Source organism: Lingula anatina, chromosome 1 (assembly GCF_051362555.1).
Source record: "Lingula anatina isolate TDL-2025a chromosome 1, LinAna3.0, whole genome shotgun sequence".
Taxonomy (NCBI): Eukaryota; Metazoa; Brachiopoda; class Lingulata; order Lingulida; family Lingulidae; genus Lingula; species Lingula anatina.
In genome coordinates, this window is record NC_141767.1 from 1,710,997 (window position 1) to 1,729,402 (window position 18,406).

Sequence of the window (18,406 nt, forward strand, 5' to 3'; positions counted from 1 at the left end):
GATATCTGAGGAATTGACACGTTTTTTGAAAAAAGAATGCTTGGATGGATACATTGCCAGGAATGAAAAAACTTATATTTATGAAGTAGAGAATTCGAAACCGTTGAAGGGGGACCAAGCAGGGAAACACCTCAGGCAGCAAGTTGCAACAACTGCCGCATTTAAAAGACGAAAAACCAAGATCAAATGGCTAAAATTTTTAGAAATATGCCAAAGCTGTCTCCAATAATGAAAAAGGAAGACCTGAAAGTTTCTGTGAAGAAGAAAGGCATTGTTGTAAACCAGGATTTTGACAATTTTGTCCATTACTTCAGCGACAGGGGTGATATTTATTGTTGTGGCGGTGCAACAAACTTTATCATTCCGCAGTGTGGACATTCATGGTTTGTAGAGTTGTTTCTAAACATGATAGAGCGAGAGGGAAAAGGAAATGGCGTCTTAAGGGAAGAAACCATGAATACGGCTATAAGCGATACGATTAAGACCCTTAATGAAAGCCAATCGATGACGCCTGAAGATTTAAAAAATGTCTGTACAAAACTTCTGGAAGATAGTGACTTAATCGTTAAAGATCCCACCAGCTCCTATTACCTTGTGCCAAATCAATTGGAAATTGCTAGCGAAGAAAATAGGGCTTCTCTTTGGAATGTTTCGAAAAACAAAGAAATTCAGTTTGTTTGGGACTTTGGGAAATTTGTGCCAAATCCAATCTTATGGAGGCTTTTTTCTCTACTGCTCAGGGTAGACGAAAGCTCTGTGAATACGAGCTTTAAGCAAACTGTGTACTCCGATTTTGCCGTCTTCAAAGAACCATCCGAAGGAATCAGATACATACTTGAAAAGAAATGTAGTAATACACAAAACGTGATTTTGTTTACCACGATCACAGACCCTAAAGTACCAGAGGGTGCCATAGATCAACAGGCATTATCAGTCTTTGCTACTGTTCACGAACATTTGGACAATATATGCAAAACGTGTTTCCCGGGGCAGAAATATTCCGTGGGGTTAGTCTGTCAGTTACAAGAGGAACACAGTTGTTTGTGGAAGGAAAAGGTTAGTAAAACATGATAATTGCATTTTAAACAATGCAGCAAAGCCGTCAATTGTACAGACAAAAGCAGAAAATAAAAATGCACAAAATAGGCTACTGTCAATTCTAATGGAATAATACGTTATGTTTAACGGCAAATGTAAATTATCCTCAACAGGTAATACTGATGTTTACAGTAAAATGTGTAACAAGCATAAGGCCTCAGGCCCATATGAGTTCAAATTCACACTTTGAAAATGCCAGAATGAGAAGGGTGAAAATTTCACAAAAAATGCATAAATTTTTAAAAAACCAAGAGGATCTAAGAGGCGATACCGCCTCTGGGTATTGTGCTACCAGCTGGAGTAAGCGCATTTATATGAAAAACAAAAAATGGGACACCACCTCCAATGTTGTGCTTGACAAGCGGTGCAAAATGTAGTAAACAAGAGTTCTTAATTTTTTGTAGAAAATTTTTATTTACAACAAAATTTTGGGGAAACTTAAAATGTCATATCCAAGGTTGCAGTAAGCTTGTGGATGTAGGACTTCCATCCAAGTTAATTGCAATTCAGGGAGAATCCCCTCGAAGATAGTTCGATCCAAGGTTAGTTCTATAGTCTCTTGTCTCATATTTTGACCTTGAATTTGACCTTTGGCCTATTTTTCAACATGAACTTTTCTAATTTTCCCACCCATATCTTCATAACTGGCAGAAATAAGCCCATATATTGATCTTGAATGGAAAGTGATATCAGCAATCATATTGTGACCTTGAATTTTATGTTTGATCTACTTATTATCATGAACTGCACTATGCAAGTTTTCTGACCCTTATATTCCCAAAACTAATAAAGATATGCCAATATTTACAATAAGACTTGAATAGGAACTCCTTCATTGACAGTCTTCCTCTGACCTTGAATTTTGCCTTTTCCTACTTTTTACTATGAACTGAACTTTACAAAATTTCCAAACATTTTATCTCTAAAATTGGTAGAGATACGCTAATAGTTACTATTGAACTTGAATGGACCTTTGGCCTATTTTTCACCATGAACCGCCCTTCGCAAATTCCCAAGCTCTTATATTTAATATTGAACTTGGATGGAAGTCCTATATTCACAACCTTATTGCAACCTTGGATTTGACATTTTACATTTCCCTAAGAATTTGTTTTAAATTGAAATTTTCTACTTTAAACTTCTATGCAATATAATATAATGCTTAACAGCATAATGTCCATCAATTTTTAATAATAATATAAAAGTATCATGGGTATTCAGAAAATGTGACTAACAAAGGTCTTCAAGCCCGTGGAGGTTAAAAGTCAAAAATGAAAATGCCAAATTGTGAAATACTAAATTTTCACAAAAACCTGTACAACTTCCTGGAAAATCAACCAATCAGACTTGTTGTCCAGCAAAAATTGTATTTAAGTCATATGTTGCTTTCCTGTAAGTTTGAGAAGAGTTAGTGACATCGTTTTCCTTTAGGATCACTATGGCAGCAGTGCCCATAATAAGGTTCTCTTCAATTTTGATACAATATAACATAATACCTAACAGCATAGTCAATCTCATTTAATGGTCACTTGAAACGTAATTAGGCAAGTTATTTAATAGCTCTGAATTTAGCTGGTGAGTACCCAAGAGACAATTACAGTCTGACCACACTAAACATAGTGAATGATTGAATCTGACAAACTGCAATGATATGAGTTTATTTCCATGTTTGACAATTTTTTACACAATACTCTATATAGTCTAATAACATTTCTATAAAATCAATTAACAATATAGTTAAGATGCAGAAAATGTCAAAAGAAAACTTTCACATGTTTGATTTGTTCAATAATGAGTCGATAATGAGACAGAGACACCTGGATCTAACATAAAATCAGTTGTTTTATTTACAGGACCACGTTCATATGTACCATCTAGGAGATGAAAAAATATCGAGAGCCGAGTTATGTGATAACATCAAGGAGGGAATATTTGCCGAGTGTAAATGTGAAGCAGCATCAGGGAAGAAAATCTACGTGTACAAGGTACGTGATTTAAACTGTTATATTTCGATCCAACCAGATTGTATTAAAGTCGATCTTGTAGATCTTGTAGGCAACATAGCACGATAACAACGGCTACAGAACTGAATATGATAGTTTATTTATTGTTCAAAACATACAACTAGTAATAAATAAAGGATTCCATTTCAAAGCATTTTGTGCAAAATATTTGAGAAAATCATGAAGTTCACCTCCACCCCCTTCAACTAAACTTTGAAAGTCAGAACGCATTCAAACAATGGTGACACGGTGACAACTCAACATCAGTTCATCTGAAGAATATCAATAATATCAAAACGTTGTGACCTCCGTTCCAAACATAAGACTCTTTCTCATTCAAGTTGTCTTTAACTTGTATTAAATTTTAGAATCATCAAGAAATTCTACAAAGCAATTGGATCAGTCTTGCGGGAGGATTCAACCCTTTACTCATTGTGGATGGTCTTTTCGCAAAGAAAGTTTTGGATTTTGATGATAGGACAGCTGTTAGGAAGGCGTGTGAAACTTCACTGAAGGAGGGAAGCCATAAACTATTAGAGATATTGTATAGCTGTCCTCCGGAAAGAGATCCTTTGAGTCATTTTTGCCGTGTTCTGCGTGGTAATGGTTATTTTGAAATAGCTGAGAAGATATGTCCAGAAACTGCAGAAAACACAGCAGTGAAAACGATTGACAATGTCATCAACGAATGAAGGTAAATCTGTGAAAAGTGAATACATACTTCAGTGGCGGATTTATAGGGGATCAGGGGGTCTCCCCCCACCCCCCACCCCCCTTCGATTTCTGAAAAAAATCACACCAATGGTTCCCTCTTGAAATTAGAATTTTGACTAGCTGAATCATAGTTCTAAAGAATACCAATGGCACCGTTCGTCCTCTAAAATGCCAAAAATTGTCGAGGCCCTATCGCCGGTCCCGGCCCCCACGCCAATGGGGAGCGTGGGGAGGTTCGAATTCGCATCTGCGGACCGCCCCCCCCCCCCCCCCACCCCCTTCAAATAATCCTGGATTCGCCCCTGTACCTGTACTCCGTGCAAAATGGTGAAATAAATTTCACGAATTTCAAATTAAATTGTGCGACCTATCACGGACTTATCATCAACTAATCTCAATAAGAAAATCATTGAATGTACCGTAAGGATGTCTGTTTCCTTTGAATTGAGGAAAAGAAGATAAACAATTTTACATTGATAGAAAATAATCTATGTGTAAATGTTGAAAAACTAAATAGTACATTAATCATTTTTCAAATTCCGAAAATAATCCAATGGTTTTCTACTAGTCCAACCAACAGTAATGTTGTGATAGAATGTGTTCCATTACTAAAATAATGCATGTAAGTCGTTAAAGAGGAAAATGTGTTTCAAGCAATTTAAAACCTGATAGGCTTTTGCTGAGTATGTGATCTCAACTAACACATTGCAGACTGTTACGTGTTGAGTGTAGAAGACTGTACAAGGTGTGAATTGTATTTAAAATCACACACCATTGTTATGTGATAAATTGATAATGTTTAATATTATTACTATTGCAATTTTGTCACATTTATACAAAAATCCTATGGTAAAAGGAAGTTATCACTCACCAGACCAGTTTTTTCAAAGGGTAACTATTTGTAAATGGGCTAAATGTGGAACATCTTATAATCATGTAGTAGTCAAATTATAATTATATTGTATTCCAGTGACATTATATAATTATATTTTTTAAGAAGTCCCTCAGGCTCTTGGCAGAGAAACAGTAATGACTCAATCATTTTAATGGGCAAAAATTATCAAACTTTGAGATACATAATTTTAGAAACATTGAAATATATTTCTGTGTAGTATTTGTAGTCCTTTTCTCTATAAAATAGAACTGTTAGGTAGCTACAACTCAAAAGAAATGTTCTAATTTTAACAATATGTAACTTGAAAAAATAGTTTCCGTAAAATTCACATTTTCCCCATTAAAAAGATCGGGGTCATTACCGAATATGGATTAAAAAGAAACAATCACATTCTGAAATTTACTACTGAAGTGCCATAGAAATTGCAAAATTACTTCTATAATAAACATAGTAATGTTAATCTACTTAGAAAATGTGTCTCATTTCATCATTTTAGTGTGCGTGTGTATGTGTGTATGTGTGTGTGTGTGCGTGTGCGTGTGTCAAACTGTACGCTTACACCAGTCCAGTTAGGTCTATAAGTTGTACATGTAATAACACCACCCCAAGTTTCAGACCACTCATCTACCTCTGCTGATAATGTGTTCACAGAGTAGAGGTAGGCCATAGACTGGGTTCCCATGCCTAGACCGATCCATCTGGATCAATCTAACTCCCTGGGGAGTCTCACTAAATTGCTATCAACTTGACTGGCTTAAATGTCCGTCATGCCTACCCAAGCGGCTAGGGGGTAAAGATGATTAACCCCTAACAGCTTTACTAGGCGTGGAAGACATTTAAGCCAGTTAAGTTGTTAGCAAAATTTTAGTAAGACTCCCCAGGGAGATAGATAGATCCAAATATCTGTGGGAATGGTCCCTTAGTCAAAATTTGGCATTACAAAAGAATTTTAACAAGCCACCCATAAAGTCATTTGACACAGGCTATTTATTGATTTATTTATTTACACAGTCAGTGTATGTGTACACCAGAAGGCGCACTCAGCAGGTGTCATCAAGATTTGAAGTTTTGGTTCATCAATAACATTAAATCTAAACCATTCACCGTAGACTCAATGTTTAATGGTTGCAGATAAAATCAGCCTCATTAAAAAATTTCAAGATGTAAAAATTTGATTGATAAAAATTAACAAAAACTTTTTCATATTCTTGTAAGGCTGAATCTATGTCCACTACACATCAGTTTCTGTTGTCATATTTAACACAAGCTGAGAAAATGCAAACATATTTGCTCCAATAATTTTTTCAAATGACACTTAATCTAGGAACTGCAGATAAGCTACACATTGCTACAGTAAAAAATATGACACAATCTTTTAATCTAACAATTATTCTGATTTTTCTTTATACAAGTACCTTTACTACAAAGGCAATATACATCAAGTCTTTCTTCTTCAAATACTTGTATATCTTCCACATCAAATCTACAATGCAAACAAAAAAAATGACACCAAATACAATACTGTTAACAAAAAAAAAGACATTGTTGATGACCACTAAACGTATTGCATTAAAATGATATTGCACCTTGGAATCTGCAATACTGACTAGCCTACGGTCTTTGGTTCAGTTCAGTCCACTAAAGTGTAAAAAAATCAACACAGCTATGTACAGTATTTCCCCTGGAATTCACACTAGGCATGGGGGGTGGACCAAGCTCAGACTAAAGTACCCCACCATATATGATAATAATCATAGAACTAAAATGAGTATAAAAGTAAGGAATCCAAGACTGTGATGGAATAATCAATCTGTGATACCGAAAATCTTGTTGTTAACATTGCAAACCTGCCAACAAAAGTAAGTAAAGTAAAATACTCCTGCCCATAGTAATTTTAAAACCAGTATGTTATGTCAATTCTGGTTACATGCACAAATGTATAAGCAAAAATATTGATCCACTTTAGGGAGTAAACAACAAATTATAATTTGTCTTTGGGTCTTTATGCTTTTACTCTATTAATCTCTTTCTGATATTCTCTCAGCTCACTTGGCAAGTGCATGGATAGAGGGAAGGTAGTGTCGGCATTTTTCAACTGTTATTCCAATCATCAGCACGATACATAACACAATCCTTGAAAGTTGAAAATTATTACATATAACAGAGACTTACAATTTGAAGATTTTAAAAAACTGGCATTCTGGTCATTTTACTTAAATTAGCAATATATTGGTTGTAAAATAATTACAAAAAGACTTACATCAAACCTTTACTTATTATATACAACAATATCATTACACTGCTAAATACTGTTCTCCAATTGGTCTATACATTCATTTATGTCTAAGGATGTCTGCTAAGGAGAGAAATTTACCCAAAGGTAGTTGTTATATCCGTAATAAAATACTGTCTGCAGAAAAAAGTTAATATAGATCTCATAAAAGAATGATATTTTCTCCACAGCACAAAATATCCACTGGGACATAATAATAATAATAATAACTCCCTTTCCTGGATGAGATTTCCACCATAACAGAGACCTTCCAGTCTGCACATATAACACACATTCTCAGATATTTCTCCAAACTTTACACTATGGCCCCATTCAGAATAGGGGACTAACTAGTCTGATGGTCAAATATGACTGACCCACTTGAATACTTCCCCATGGGATATCTATTTAGTGTCTACTAGCAGATTAGACGGCAAGCTTTGTAGAGGGTCACCATATTTGACCCTCGGACTAGTTAGTCCCCTATTCTGAATGGGGCCTTTATGGTTTCTTATAACAATGGGCTGCTTCAGTCATGTTTACATTAAAGATATGCCAACCCAAGCTGGATTAATATTGGGGGGGGGGGGGGTGATGAGGCTTATCCAGGGTTTTTCCTCTATTCCCATATGTATACCCCCATGCCACAGGTATGAAGGTAGCAGAACAGAGAGACAATCCTTGTTTCCCCTGGTAAACCTCCTATATCAGTCAGCATGAAAAGAATGGTCACATTTAGAACTGTTCTATCTTTACTGGAAACTTGACTTGAATAACATATCTGAAGATTACCACATTTTCAGTGAAATATAAGGCAAGATTTCTTTAAGGATATAATAAAAACTCAACCTCACACTCCCATCCCTATTAATGTAAAACTATAGTGTAAGGCACCTTCAACTGCCCATTTTGTATTCTTGGTATTGCTCCTTCATCTTAACTACTTTACTTCACCTGTAAAGAAACCTAAGTGTTCACTAATACATTGTGTACTATCTATCTGATACATCATATGACAAGACTTCCATACAAATACTTAAGTAAAGAAAATACTATGTCTTATTAATGACCATATCATTTGTCAAACAAAAAATTGACCAAGACTAACATCCAGTTTCAAAAGTTTTGCAGCACCTTGTTTTCTACACAGCTACACCATATACAAAACATCAAACTTGGTTGCTTCCACACTAAATCTACAACCACGACTACTATGACCATGATGTAAAAACGTCATGGCAAGTTTTGGAATTATTGGGCGTCTTCTCTAGTTATTTATATACAACCTATTTCAACTCAAAGAAGACAGCTTTCCACCACTGACAACTTAGAAGGTTAAACATGACCATTTTTCTCTCCTTTGGTAAGCAAGAGATACAGTAGTTGGGTTTTATAACAACTGCTACTTAAAGAACTAGGTTTAAAAATTGTTAGGTATTGTATCAGACCATACAAAACTGGATAACTCTTAGAGATTGTTTTATGTCTGTGTTCTTTTATAAATGTTCTTTGGTGGAGCCAACACAATACATAACTCAAAAGAAGGCTGGAACAGGTTGGTTTGTATTGACCAGGTTGAATACATGACCCTATGTTTTTGATACAATGTATCTGATCTGACAACTGCAACAATGGTCATCCACCACATGGGGTGAAACAGGAGGGGGGACTTAATTCAATGTCTTACATGGACATAAGTGCCTTTCTCATGTCTCTTCATTCTCCATCTTAACAACTGGTGGTTTTGTCTGATGGACCTTTCCGGACAGGGACAAAATGGCTTGGTTCACTGCAGCTATTTCCACTGCCATCGATAGCTGCTCTGCGTCATTAGTGGAATCATTCTGCGACAGGTCCTGGGGCCCAGACTCTGAATTGCTTTCATGTGATTGGTCACTGTTTTGGTCAGGTGACCTGGCACTATCTTGTTTCATCATGCTCAGAACAGCCATGTTGGGTCTTCCTTTGCCGCGGAATCCTAACGTGTTTAGGTCGAGACCCTCTGAAAAGATCACATACACACACTTATAGGATCAGTTGTTAAAATTAAAATAGAAAAAACAAATCAGCAATAAAATTGACAAAAATGGACGTTTGCGTGGGTGTCAAAAATGTCCTTACTGCCTGAATATGAACTTGCAGCAACCTTTACCTCAGTGATCTGGTATACAACATTTGGTGACTTTGTAAAACATTTAAAACTGCACAATACTTAGATATTAAATAATATATCAGTAATACATTGATTACCAAGCTATTAGAAAAATCAACCTCACTGTCAGAAAATTTCAATTCAGAAATTTGGTCTTACACAGAAGAGTCATCATTTAAACCCCCTTTACACTGGACGGCGTCCTTCCTGCAGCATTGTCGTGATCATAGAAAGGAGGCACAAGAATCGCTTTGGTTGCAGAATGAATGCACACTCAATGATCGGCCAGTATTTTTTTTACAGGGCCATACTACTGGTGGCAGAAAAGACACCATCCAGTGTAAAGGGGGCTTAAGGAAAAAAGTTGATGTTCTCCTTGTTACGTACCCTCCATGGCAAGTCTTTTCATCTCTTTCCTTTTATTTGCAAACCAGTTGGTGACGTTCTGCAGAGTAACTTCTCTTCCTGTAGTGAATATACAACATACACAATTTAAAATATGCATACATATTTATCTGTCTACAACACAAAATTAACACCATCAAATCTTAGCCATGTTCTAGTGTTTTTTTTTTACATGTTCTTTTATCTTTATTTATATTTTATAAACATGTTATCTGTACTACAATATATTTCATTCCTTAACTGATCAGACATTTGTTGATCTGCAGTGTACAAAGGCTCTTTCCCAATGAAACTTTTATTCTACATAGAATGATCCAAGTCTTCAACGTGACTCCTCCTGGCATTAAGTAGAATATAGAAAAGCAGGTGATTATATGATTATGATGGAAACAAGAGAAAGCATGCTGACCTATTTTTCTGATTCCATTCAGCTAGAGTCACCGCAGAATCGGATTGACCTACATGGAATAATAATTTCACTGGGAACGAGCCTTAAGATCATGTGTGGATAATAAATGAAGTCACGTCACAGTTTGGGAGCACAAAAGTACACAAAATGCGGCCTAACCATGAACAGGTGCTACTCTATTGCACTCATTAGCTATGTCTTCTCTTCTCTCCACGCTGGGGTAGCTGTCCCGCTGGTAGTAACCCTCAAGAATCTCCAGATGAGCAGGGCGAAACGTGAATCTCTCCCGACGCCCAGAGAAAGAAAAGTCTTGTGGTTCAGCTAGGGAAGGGGGTCGCCCTGGGGTACGGTTTTGAACAAAAGCTGGAGGCACAAGCACTGGAAAAAATGAGAGAGTAGATATTATATTATATTATATTATATTATATTCAGAGTCTACAAGAAGGACAGGTATGTCCCTTCTTCCAAAAAACAAGGCTTTCCGAAGTGCCTTTTTACCAAGCTGCCAACTGAAAGCACTGTCTATATTTTCATATATCTACTTTAGAAAGTAAAAAAGTTCAACAATCTAAAGCTTGTTACCACCTATTTTAAGCTGGTACAGATTAAGAGATAAAAATATTTATAACTGAAGACCATCTGTTAGCTAATCATATAACAGAACCTTAAATAAAGTACAAGAAGACATGAAGTACAACAGGCTGGCATATATTATTTACTCATTTTCAATAGTTTATTCATTAAGTTGATTTTAAGCTGAATCAGTGTACAGACAAAAAGAAACATTATTAATGTCTTATTCAAAAACCCAAAAATATTTTCATGTTTCAATAAAACTTTATATATTAATGTAATTTTTTGTCTTAATTAAACAAGCACAATTTTGTTTTCAATGTAACTCATTTGAATTTGTTCCAATCTTTACATACAAGTTTTTTAAAAAGTTAAACTGCAACACTTCACACAAATTTAAGAGTGGAAACAAAAACTGCCAAAAAGGAGATCCCCCACCCCTTCTTCATAGGAAGATAGTATTGCAGTTGCTGAGAATTTTTGTTGACAAATAAACCATAAATAAATACAAACAAATAAATAAACTTACTGGCTAAAGCTGGGTTTTTCTTCAACTGGAGGTATGACTTGTAGATTGCCTTCTTGCTCCTGTCGGACATCTCGCCCGTCTCTCCTCTGTAAAACCTGCTCACATATGCCTGGCTGAGACCTAAACACACAAACAGACGACCATTTTTTTCTGCCAAATTATGAAGGTAAATCAGCATTATTTATGGGCAAGTTTATTGCAAGCAGTTGAATTTTCGCATAACTGCAAGCAGTTGAATTGAAATTTAATGTTTGACTGAATTTGCTGCTGAAGTCAGGGGGATGACTTACCAGTCTAAAATTGCTCCATGATTCATATTCATATTGTAAAGTCTGCTGAACATAACTGAATTTTAGACTTAAAATAATAATATTTATAATTGTCCTAAATCTAAACACAGACCACCTAATCCTGAGTGATGTCTGGCACTCATTGCTACATGCCTCCATTAATGATCTTGAATTTAATCTTTAAATAAATAATGGCATTTAAGGAAATGAACATTTAACAATTGGGGTTAGTTTGCAAGACTCTCAAACAAATCAAAATCACTCCAGTTGACTGACCATGTCAAGTACAGGATCCATTTTGGTGTCTCTTTGGTTTCAGTCAAGCTTTTAAGTTGATGATCTCAACTAGCATGAGAAACCTGTACCCTGACATGGGAAAAGGTCCTTAGGGCATCAGGTTATGGAAAAAAAACCAACCCCAGTGATTCCTCACCTGCTATAGTGGCCACCGCATGCTGTTTAATATTGTGTCTAGAGATAAACTGCTTGATCTCCTCATGGATGTACGGTTCACTTTTGCTAGAAAAAAAAAACAAATTGTTCACTTTTGCTAGAAAATAAAATATATGGATTGTTTCTGCTAGGAAATAAAACATCTGGTTCACTATTGCTAGAAAATAAAACACATAATTCACTTTTGCTGGAAAAAAAACAAATGGTTCACTTCTGCTAGAAAATAAAGCATATGGTTCACTATTGCTACAAAATAAAACATACGGTTCACTTTTGCTACAAAAATGAATATTTGGTATATTCTTGCTAGAAAATTGACAATATGGTTTACTTTTGCTGAAAAATCAGAAATATATCATTAACATCCCGCTTTCCACATAATTATTAGGAGGCATGTATTCATGGCCTGAACATAAATAATTAAGATCTACAAATGTTTACACAAGAAGCCATCATATTTATTTTTCATATTATATACACAAAGTACTTGGTGAAATCAGAGATTTATATGATAAAAACAACACGAAGATGAGTACTAGTACGATCACTCTTGCTCAGTTTTATATTTATAAAACTTATAGATATGCCATAATTTGAAAGTCATGCAGACAGCAAAATTAGCTCAAACACAAACGCTTTCTGTGCTCAGCAAATCGGGGAAATGAGATGCAAAATGTCTGCTAACATTTGACAGTACACAGACTAATCAACCATTTCAAAATGCCAATAGTTATACTGCTGGTGTTATTCATGTTTTAATTTATCAACATTTTGATTAGATAGGAGGAAATTCAAAGTTTTTTCTCTCTGTTCACAAAGTAATGGTGTTACTGTAGATGTAAAATATTTTCTAAAACAGTAAATGTATTTTTTTTTTCAAATCACAATTCAAACTGATACTCAACTGCAAGTGTAAGAGTGTTACACTTTAAAAAGGGTGGAAGCAGTTTTACAAAGGAAATGTAGCTGTAAGTGCTCTTGAGTCAAAACAACAAGAAAACTACTGAGACAAAGGATTTGCGCAGAATATTCGTTTTCCTCAAAACTGTAGTCTTGAGGCAAACATACCTAAAAAAACAGCTGAAACTGAAAAAACAAAAGTTACAACAAAATATTGCTCAGTTTATAATTACAACAGTAATATTATGAAGGTATTGAAAATAAGCATTTTTGTAAGTATGTGGGTTATAGACAAAGAAAAGGAAATCTCGGAAAAATGAGTGTAATATTAGGGACCATTCCCACAGTAAAGCTGTTAGGGGGTAATTATCTTTACCCACTAGCTGATTCAGTAGGCATGACAGACATTTAAGCCAGTTAAGTTGATAGCAATTTAGTGAGACTCCCCAGGGAGATAGACCGATCCAGATTGATCGATCTAGGCTTGGAAATGCAGTCTTATTTACCTTAGAAGTTCTAACAGCTCCTCGCTGTTATCTGGAATTTCATCGATAATGGGGCTGGATGGAGTAAGCTTAAAGTTAATGCTGTCCTTGATATCTCCTCCTCCATTCACTAAAGACAAAGGGCCATCCTGGGAGCCCTGACTCTGAATACTGAAACTTCTCTCCATCACTGGTATGCTGCCATTTTGGGACTGGTTTTGTGACGATGGGGGCATCCCCACTGGCGGGGAACTGTGGTTTACTCTGGGCGATGAGAGGCTTGATATTGCGGAGAAATTGTTCTGTGCTGGTGTGCTGTACGCTGGTCCCAGTTCCCTGTCTAACCTCTCCATGGAGTCAAACGCCCGCACAAGTTGGTCCTTGGAGATCCCGCTGTTCCGCAGTCGCCGGATGAGCTCGATTTGCTCTATAGTGAACAATGCCATCCTGTGCTTATGTTAAACTTCCTTTCAAACAAAAATAGAAAGAATAGTTACTTTAAATGCAAATATCATTTACTCAAATAACTGGTACTTTGCTTACACATCACACCCTTTTCCATAAATATCAGAATACAGAAATCATAAAATTGACCATAAACCAGAAAGCAGTCCATTTTTGGTAAAACAGCTGCTAATGCACTTACTGACTTAAAATTTTAACCAACTTAACAAAAAAGACAAAAACAACACCAGCAGAGAATGTATTTTCATTTTGATTGATAGCCTTTCAGCGTATAATACAACTGCCATTTTTCCTACATCAAATACAGCGCCACACCAGATGATATCTTATATCCCAATTTAAACATTATATCAAAACAGTGAAAAGGGCAACTGCTGATGTATGTTCTCCCGGCTTTGTTTTTCTGACATGCTCTTTGACTTGTACATGTATTCGGAAATGTTACTAGGCAGTAGATCCATCTTGTATTCCTCCAGGCCCATCCACAGAAATAGTTATCGCTTCTCAGCACTGACAAACGAGTTGGTATTCTAATGAGAAAGTACTAAAATTATTTTTTTCTCAACAGCATTTAAGTGATAGATACAATACGAGTCGCCGAGCTGTACGTGAAATATTACGAGTGTATTGGCGAGCCGCAGGCGAGACAATACACGAGTAATTTTCACGTACAGCTCGGCGACGAGTGTTGTATCTGGCTTAAACCACGGCCTCTGATTAGCTACTACACTAGTAATGCAACAGACCGTGGAACGCACTCGTACATGACGTGCTTGTATGTCGAATACAGCACGGCCGAGTCTTTTGTTCTACGCGCTAGCCGTGGTTTAAGGTGGTCCTATCTATGAGAAATATACTGTATATCGTGATGTGGAAAGTGCTACTTCAAACAGACAGTTTTGTGTTGAAAAATCTTCACTTTAACGGACAGTCCTGCTGGTTATATAATACTGGTTTAAAGTGGTACAAAGATGGAAATAAAATTGCCTGTATCAGAACTCAATCATCCTGCACAATTGAACAATAACTCAACAGTATTCTGGTTGTTTTTTCTTATAACATTGAAAGTATTTGTTTACTTACCATCTTTGTACTCTTAACAATAGCAATAAAAAGACACTCTTGCTACACAATTAGTCACATTGAAGGGAACATAAAACATACTTATGTTCAGCCAGGTTTCTGGACTTAGTCACAATTAATAGTACTTAATTTGGCATCCATTTTACTGTTATTGTAACAAAAGGGATGTAAAGCACTTATGTGGTCAGCCCTTCTTACTTTGAGCATTTTGTGAACTAGAAAGGAAAGATAGCTAAATGTTTAAGTATTTGTATGTTGTCTTACTATCATTACTATTTTCCCATATATAAATATAATACATAGTCTGGGGTAGCGCTAGCAATTTTTTTCGCTTAGCCAAATCACCACATTTTTGTCAATTTGTTACCAAAATGGTTATAATTTGGCTAAAACATGTCAAATCAAGCCCTTTTTCTTTAGCCAATTAAAGTCAGTTTTAGCATTTGGCTAAATTGGCGAGTGCTAGTGCTACCCCAGATAGTACTAGTAGTAAGAGAGCCTTTAAATGTAAAAACATTTCTGTGCTCAATAAATTATTATTATGATTATTATTATTATTGTTAAGTCTAGAGACAGGCATTTTTTGCCATGAGGAGGTGTGTTAGTCTGTTAATCTGATTGCATTCACCTAGAGTCCCGGTACAGTTAGTGCACATTAGCTAACTTGACCACATTCATTGTAAACAGTCCCATAGACACAAGTGCCACACCAAATCTTATGAGCTTCAACAACAGCCTCAGCTAGTCAATGTGACGCATCAGTGTTGTTTGTATATCTCTCTCTCTGCCACCACTTCATATCAAATATTGAATTACACATTAAATGTTAGAAAAACTACATCATATTCGGCATTGTGAATAATACTGGTAGTATTTTTCCAATTTTGTACATACATCTAATTCAATTATTAAAATGAACCCGCACAATAAGTTTTCTCTCTTAACAGCAGTTGTGTTCAGACATAATAATCTTGTTTTACAATTATTTTCCACATAAGTGAATCAAAATTATACAATTCACATCCAGTGCTATCCAAACCTTTTCTTTTTTTAATCAAACATATACCAGTATAACATTTGCATTTCTAATTCTAATATTCCCAATGTCCTAAGTAATTACAATATAAAGTAGAGCACTATTATAGTACTATACTGAAGGTGAACATTTAATGAGGAATCCTATCACATTGTTAAATCTGGGTCTAATGGGCATCTACTGAATATTTCACTTATTTCACAGCACCAACTAGGGTAATTTAGAAGACAAGAAAGCCCTTATCAGACTAACTAAACAATACTAAAAGGAGAATTACGTAATCAACTAGACAAACTACTCATAATCATGACCAACTGGAGGTCTGATTACTGAGGGAACTGGTTTTCAGACAATTCAGGTAAACAACCTGGGTATCTAGTAATTGACATTATAGAGAGAAAGATGCAAGAGATGAAGTTTAATTAATGAAAATAACAGACCAAATAACAAAACAGTGGTGGGAAGGGAGAGTCGTGATAATAATGAGATGTTCAACAACAGATTTCATTTCTTGAAAAACAAAACAAAAGAAACTGAAAATTACAGAACAGCATATTTTCTAAAATATTTCCTGTAAAACCAAACACTTTTTTCTCCAAAGAAACAAATAAAATATTAGACCAGTAATCACTGTCAAACCCCTTCATAAGACATATCCTTAATTCAAGCACCTGACCTGGCTTGTTCCCACGGCAACCTCAAACTTGATCAATTCTCATATGATATCCTGCAAACTGTCGGTAAACGCATTTCCATAACAGACTAACTAGAAATAGCAATTTGATAAATGTGCGAGCCCCACACTGCTGAAGATATATTTGTTTCATTACATGCAGCTGGTAATTAATTCACAATTTTTCTCCAGTGGAAATGAAAAAGATATTGAACATTTGCTAACGTGTACCTTAACATGTTCACATTTATAACCAGTGGACTTGGGTCTGTTAATAATAATAATAATACAGAAAGTGTGATCCTTAATAACCCACTTCAGAATTCATCACTAAGTATTAGCACATAGTCTAACCTATGAAATAAACAGGTATTAAAAACTATATGTGGTGTGCTGGTTTTAAAGGGAAAAACATCCAAAGCACTACCATAGTGGTACAACACACAACTAGAAAGATAGAACAGAGTCAGGTTTGATTAAATTTTAAAGATGATTGAGAAAATAACAAAAAAAAGAAAGCAGATGAGATTCAAGACTTCAAATAAAATTCTTCCATAGAGTATTTCACTGATTGTTGACTAAGGTCGTCTTGTTCCACTTGCGAAGAAATAATGCAATTCAAACCAAATGGGCAAAAAATAAATATGTAAATGTAGAATATGAATAATATGCACTTTAATGTGACTTGAAAAGAACAAACTGTCATCTATGGGGCAGGGCAACTCACAGTGTGCTTTATGGTCAAATGTAAACTTAAACTGTACAGGAATGTTTTCATGAACCACACACATTTACTTCAAATTAACTGAGTATATAGAAACTGTTTAATTAAATATTCTTCTGTAATTAATAACACCCAGTAACTTTTAAAACTTTCAAAGTTTTCATTAAAAAAAGGCTGAAAAAGCTGTGCTTTTGATTCAAAGTCTTCTCCTGATGCTGTTTAATGTCTTAATATTAACCTCGCTTTGTGCATTTACTTAATATGCTGTGAGTCAAATTAGCATTAAAATCAGTAAATAAAACTATATACTTTAAAACCACACAGCAATGGGTGACATCTGGCGAAAAAAATAACAAAACATTTCATTTATGACGTCCCATTTATATCTTTAATCAAATTCATTATTATGGGTTATTATATTAAGGTCACCGCTAATCTCACAGAAAAATCGATACTGCACAGTATCATTACGTTTGCCCTTCAACAACACATTACACAAAGGCCCGTAGGAAGAAATATTACACAAATCGCACAAATTCACAGATTTCAACACTTTTGAGCATTTAAGTGTAAACTTTTAGAGATCGCTAGTAGACGGTGAGCCACGGTTACTGATAATGGTGGCTAGCAGTTAATTAAACATATATATTCAATTGACCCGTACAGTGAAACTACCGGTTACTAACCTGCATATATTAGTTTAGAAAGTTTTAAATAGTTAACATTCAAATACCTAAAATATCGCGTTTATTCTTGACATAGCCACTTCATGAAGAAGCGACATCACGTCTTAGATGGTCCTTGGACAAAGAAAATGGTTTATAATATTCCTCCGCCATTTTGGTTAATTTAGTTAATGATAGGTTTAGTAGGTTATCGAAGAAAAAGCAACTTGCGTCGCACTCTTTTGCAAAAAAACTTATTCAAAAACACTATACCTGCAGTATCTTTGATGACCAGTGCGACTATTTCACTTCTCTTGGTGTACTTAACTAAATATCCAGCTAAACTTTGGTTTAAACGTGAGTGCCTTACCTCTTACATGCGGCTTCGCTCCTCGTGTTTACATCTGGGCATTGTGGGAAATGTCAGGCGGAGGGAGGGAAAAGAGGTCAGTAAAGTTCTCACTTAAATCAATAAAACAAATAACCATCCCTCATATCGCTATGGTTTTCGAATCAAATATAGTTACGAAGCATAAAAAGTATTCCCCAAGCGTAAGAATGTTTTAAAGACTTTCTCAAGTT

General features: G+C 35.5%; 2 protein-coding genes across 3 annotated transcripts; one reads left to right on the forward strand and one right to left on the reverse strand.

Moving 5' to 3' along the window:
• The first annotated feature begins 207 nt into the window (after positions 1–207).
• On the forward strand, positions 208–5,177 carry LOC147763828 (uncharacterized). The gene is made up of 3 exons (XM_087001142.1): positions 208–1,056; positions 2,952–3,083; positions 3,470–5,177. Exons 1-3 carry the CDS (start codon positions 208–210, stop codon positions 3,791–3,793), a joined length of 1,305 nt encoding a protein of 434 aa, XP_086857268.1. The 3' UTR covers positions 3,794–5,177.
• Positions 5,178–5,679: 502 nt separating this feature from the next.
• On the reverse strand, positions 5,680–18,368 carry LOC106181242 (homeobox-containing protein 1). 2 transcript variants are annotated; one of them, XM_013565564.2, is made up of 7 exons: positions 18,195–18,368; positions 13,200–13,645; positions 11,774–11,859; positions 11,051–11,170; positions 10,108–10,326; positions 9,522–9,599; positions 5,680–8,984 (listed from the first exon to the last, which is right to left on the reverse strand). In XM_013565564.2, exons 2-7 carry the CDS (start codon positions 13,622–13,624, stop codon positions 8,689–8,691), a joined length of 1,224 nt encoding a protein of 407 aa, XP_013421018.1. In that variant the 5' UTR covers positions 13,625–13,645; positions 18,195–18,368; the 3' UTR covers positions 5,680–8,688. The 2 variants fall into 2 exon arrangements, with proteins under 2 accessions (XP_013421018.1, XP_013421019.1); XM_013565565.2 differs by having other exon boundaries at positions 18,098–18,241.
• Between the last annotated feature and the right edge of the window lie 38 nt (positions 18,369–18,406).

Excerpts from the sequence above, each read along its gene's own strand:
- LOC147763828 (XM_087001142.1), top strand. The coding sequence starts at position 208 with ATGCCAAAGCTGTCTCCAATAATGAAAAAGGAAGACCTGAAAGTTTCT. Across the intron at positions 1,057-2,951 it reads GTTGTTTGTGGAAGGAAAAG|GACCACGTTCATATGTACCA; the intron begins GTTAGTAAAACA and ends TTTTATTTACAG. Across the intron at positions 3,084-3,469 it reads AGAAAATCTACGTGTACAAG|AATCATCAAGAAATTCTACA; the intron begins GTACGTGATTTA and ends ATTAAATTTTAG.
- LOC106181242 (XM_013565564.2), bottom strand. The coding sequence starts at position 13,624 with ATGGCATTGTTCACTATAGAGCAAATCGAGCTCATCCGGCGACTGCGG. Across the intron at positions 11,860-13,199 it reads GAGCTGTTAGAACTTCTAAG|CAAAAGTGAACCGTACATCC; the intron begins GTAAATAAGACT and ends TTTTTTTTCTAG. Across the intron at positions 10,327-11,050 it reads GAAAAACCCAGCTTTAGCCA|TGCTTGTGCCTCCAGCTTTT; the intron begins GTAAGTTTATTT and ends CATTTTTTCCAG.